The sequence below is a fragment of the Chrysochloris asiatica genome, unplaced genomic scaffold (assembly GCF_000296735.1).
Source record: "Chrysochloris asiatica unplaced genomic scaffold, ChrAsi1.0 scaffold00051, whole genome shotgun sequence".
NCBI lineage: Eukaryota > Metazoa > Chordata > Mammalia > Afrosoricida > Chrysochloridae > Chrysochloris > Chrysochloris asiatica.
In genome coordinates, this window is record NW_006408569.1 from 5,986,412 (window position 1) to 5,990,993 (window position 4,582).

The following is a 4,582-nucleotide window of genomic DNA, read 5'->3' on the forward strand; positions in this document are numbered from 1 at the left end:
AGAGATCCAAGCATTAGCATTTTTTAAAAAAATTCCCCAAGTGATTCTGATGTACAGCTAAGGCTAAGAACACTGCACTAGACCCAAGTGTGGGTCTCTAATCGCAGCATCGGTATCTCCAGGGCACTTATTAGAAATGTAGATTCTCGGGCCCATTCCATAGCTACTGAATCCAAACTCTGGGGATGAGGCCCTGGCAATCTGTGCTTTAACAAGCCTTCCAGGGGATTCTGATGGTCTCTAACGTTGAAACATGGGGTTGCAAAGGGCCATCCTGACTCCATATTGGAAGCTGGATTGGAAAATAAAATCACACTTCAAGTCTAGGTATAAAATTAGGCCAGATGCTAAGCAACTGAAACTAACCACCTAATGGGTGCATCAGAGTATGAACTGTTATCAGGCTGAAAACTAGAATAGCAAGTCCCACAGCACGAGCTTTCTGATAGTTTGCAGGGGAGACATCTGCCAAAGGCACTCTAAGACTGACAAAACATCCTGGAATAGAGTGTTTGCCTCTCGCTTTGCACCTTGCTCTCCGCTCCCTCGCTTAAAACACTAACCTTGTCCATTTGCGTTATCACCTGAACTGAGTAAATACGCTCCGAACCGCTCTTCTCTCCACCCCTCTCTTCTTGGTATCCAAGATGAGAGAGGCAGGCAAAAGGTTAGTTCTAATGTACCTGAGCAAATGGATATACAACCGAAAATGGGGGTAAACTCCCTGAGTCCATTTCCCCTGCCTCAGCAACACTGCTCTCCTTTGGCTTAACCACCGCAAGTCCTTGCCTTGCAAAATGGAAAATTCCACAGCCAAATATGATAGTGGTCCTGGTATAGCACCGTAGGCTAAGCACTGGACTGCTAACCACAAGGTCAGTGGTTCAAACCCACCAGCCGCTCCTTGGAAACACTATACGGGTCGCTATGAATTAGAATTGACTTGAAGGCACTTAACAACAATATGATAGCAGACACTTTCTAGAATGCAGCTTGTCTCCTGTCCTCTTGCAGGGACCTCTTGGATCCACAGGGCCGAGAAAGGCCAGCCTGGTAGTCAGGACCCACTAACTAAACACAAGACAGGACAGGGTGCAGAAAAGGTTCTCACTAAGTATACCCAACAGACAGCAGCTTTAACTAGGAAATGGACTCCTGGTGTGGCGCTGAAGGATCAGCACTGGACTGCGAATCACAAGGTCAGCAGTTCAAACACACCAGTTGCTTGGCAGATACCCTATACAGGGTGCCTATGAGTCAGAACCGACTCAATGGCACTTGATAACAAGTCTAAACTGAATGACTTGACGACAAGTGGCACCCCTATAAGTGTCGGAGGAGAACTGTGCTCCACAGGGCTTTCAGGGGCTGATTTCTTAGAAGTAGATCGCTAGGAATTGCCCCCCGCCCCCCCCTCCGCCGAGGACACCTCTGAGTGGATTCAAATTTCCAACTTTTTTAGCAGCCTGGAGTGTTAATGGGTTGTACCACCTAAGGGCAAACTGACAGCTATTAACAATTATGTTCCTTAGTTTCCCCCTAGCCTTCTGAATTGTCAACAAATTGAATTCCAGGGAATAAGAAACTGAGGAACAGGACAACCAATATGAGAGAATTAGAAATTGAACCCATAATGCACTAGACTGCAAAGACACAAGGTTGGTGGTTCAAGCTCGGCAGCTGCTCCTCAGAAACTCTATACAGAGTCAGAACAGACTTAATGGCACTTAACAACACCATCTACCCACCCAGTGAAGGAGGCTGGGTCCCTGATATAACTCACCTGCCCTCACTTCCTACTTCAACTGATGATGATCAACTTGCTCGATTGCAAGCACTCATAATAGTAACTGAGAATTAGTTATTAAGCTAATGCTTCATTAAGCTGAGATTAGTTATTAAACTAATACTTGAAGCTTAGGAAGAAAAGAAGTGGAAATTTAATATCAAACTATGAAGGAAGAAAAAGTGTGATTACAGTCAATTATATCTTCTGCCAGACAGGAGACCTGATAATGTCCCTGTCGCTCCAAAGTCCTTGAAGCATCAACTAAGGGAGAGAGAGTGGCAAGAAAGCGTGTGCCGGGGACTTGGGGGTTGTCTAGTAACTGTCGTTGGAAGGGGAGGGACTAACTCAGGGCCCAGGGGGAGGTCTGCTCAGGGACTAGCTGCCTTCAGAGAGCAGGAGAGGCAGTAGGCTTAGCTGAGGACTGAAGAAGACAGAGGGAGGGATCCTCAGTGACCTGCAGGACCCCAAGGTGGCAAGCTGCAAGCTTGACAGCCAGAACTGCGCTGGTCCTCTGAAGCCAGGGCACTTGAGAATTTGAGCTGCAGAACCCACACTCCCTGGTAAGCACAAGTCTGGCCACTTTGCGCCATGGAATCGTCTTTCTCCTTTGGAGTGGTCCTTGCTGTCCTGGCCTTCCTCATCATCGCTGCAAACGTACTAGTGGCTGTGACTGTGCTGTGGTTGCTCCACAGAAGTGAAACTGTGGGTCTCTGCTTCACCTTGAATCTGGCTGTAGCTGACGCCTTGATTGGTGTGGCTATCTCCGGCCTAATCACAGACCAGATCTCCAGTCCTGCTCGGCCCACCCAGAAGACACTGTGCAGTTTTCGGATGGCATTTGTCACTTCTTCCTCGGCTGCCTCTGTCCTCACAGTCATGCTGATCGCCTTTGACAGGTACCTTGCCATTAAGCAGCCCCTCCGCTACTTCCGGTTCATGAATGGGCTCGTGGCTGGGACCTGCATTGCCGGGCTGTGGTTGGTGTCTTACCTCATTGGCTTCCTCCCACTCGGAGTCCCCATGTTCCAGCAGACCACCTACCAGGGGTCTTGCAGCTTCTTCTCCGTGTTTCACCCTCGCTTTGTGCTGACCCTGTCCTGCGTTGGTTTCTTCCCGGCTCTGCTCCTCTTTGTCTTCTTCTACTGTGACATACTCAAGATTGCCTCCATGCACAGTCAGCAGATCCGAAAGATGGAACATGCCGGAGCCACGGCTGGAACTTACCGGGCCCCACGTACTACCAGTGACTTCAAGGCTATCCGCACTGTGGCTGTTCTCATTGGGAGCTTCACTCTATCCTGGGCCCCCTTCCTTATCACTGGCATCGTGCAGGTGGCCTGCCAGGACTGCCACCTCTACCTAGTGCTGGAACGGTACCTGTGGCTGCTTGGTGTAGGCAACTCCCTGCTCAACCCACTCATCTATGCCTGTTGGCAGAAGGAGGTACGGCAGCAACTCTACCAGATGGCCCTGGGAGCGAAGAAGGGGCTCACCTCACTCCTCCTTTTCCTTCTCTCTGCCAAGAATGGTGGCCCCGAGGAACCCAGGGAAAGTTCCTTCCACATCGTCACTATCTTCCACCCAGAACTGGATGGCTAAGACGGTGAGAGCAGGGAACCTTCTAATTTCCTCCCCTTCCCTTTTTTTCAACCTCTACTGGGAGATGAGATGAAGCTAGGGGAATTGTTTCTCACAAATGACCAGGCCTCACTCCCCTTACTCCAAGGCTGAGAAGCAACTGAGGCAGGGTCCTGACTTTCTTCTAAAATTAGTTTCCCCATTTGCAAACCTCCATTCTTCCCTGTCCTCCTTTGGAAATCAGACTCTTTCTCTTGTACAGGTATGATTACTTAGAGACATGTAGTACAGTCTCACTTTCAGAAATGGGCTACTGAAAAAATGCTTGGAAGTCAAATGTTATTTTTGAATACACTAGGGCAGCATTGTGTAATACAAGGAGTGGCTTCAAAAAGTTCATAGAAAACTGGAATGAAAAGATAATGGAGCTTTTCCACGAACTTTTTGAAGCCCCCTCATATAATACAAGTTCTATATACCAGAAAAAAAAAAAAAAAAGGTGAAACTAGTTGGCATTTATTTATATTTTCAACATAAACAATAGAATATGTTGTTGTTGTTAGGTGCCATTGAGTGGATACCGACTCATAGTGACCTTATGCACAGCAGAACGAAACACTACCCGATCCTGGCTGGGCCAATGTCACTACTGTTGCCTCGCTCGAGCCCATTGATGCTGCCGCTTGTAATATACACACTAATTTAACAGCTTCTATGTATACAACTGAGTAATATTGATGATTTTCTTTCCATTGTGAAACCATTCTCACCCTCCTTTTTTGCGTTGTAATCCCCCCGCCCCATTAATAATCTCGCTGCTCCCTAAGGTTCTTATCTAATCTTTTGGGTTTAATATTTTAACCCAGTATACCCCAAATATTTTCATTCCAACATGTACTCAGTATTAAACAATGAGTCTTCTGTTTTTCATATTAAGTCTTCAAAATCCAGTGTGTAATTGACCCTTACAGCACATTTCAGTTCAAAGTAGCCACATTTCAGATGCTGACATGTGGCTACTGGTTACTGACCTGGACCATACATACAGCACTAGAGACATCAGGTTTTGCTCTTTTTAACGGTTTGCTATAGTGATGGCTTTAGTAAAGTGAGCAATCCCTAGACCTCATGTCCTTCACTATAAATCAGGGATTTTATTATAGTGAGTTTGTATAAAGTATAGGAAACAGAACTGAGTCCAAAGCTTATCTTTTC

The 4,582-nt window shown here is 46.9% G+C and overlaps 1 protein-coding gene across 1 annotated transcript; it reads left to right on the forward strand.

The window, feature by feature from the left end:
- The first annotated feature begins 2,316 nt into the window (after window positions 1-2,316).
- On the forward strand, window positions 2,317-3,464 carry GPR119 (G protein-coupled receptor 119). Its single transcript, XM_006862825.1, has one exon. The coding sequence runs from the start codon at window positions 2,378-2,380 to the stop codon at window positions 3,386-3,388; it is 1,011 nt and encodes a 336-aa protein (XP_006862887.1). The 5' UTR covers window positions 2,317-2,377; the 3' UTR covers window positions 3,389-3,464.
- Window positions 3,465-4,582: the final 1,118 nt, after the last annotated feature.

What these genes read in the sequence shown, in the direction of transcription:
- GPR119 (XM_006862825.1), top strand. Translation starts at nt 2,378, where the DNA reads ATGGAATCGTCTTTCTCCTTTGGAGTGGTCCTTGCTGTCCTGGCCTTC.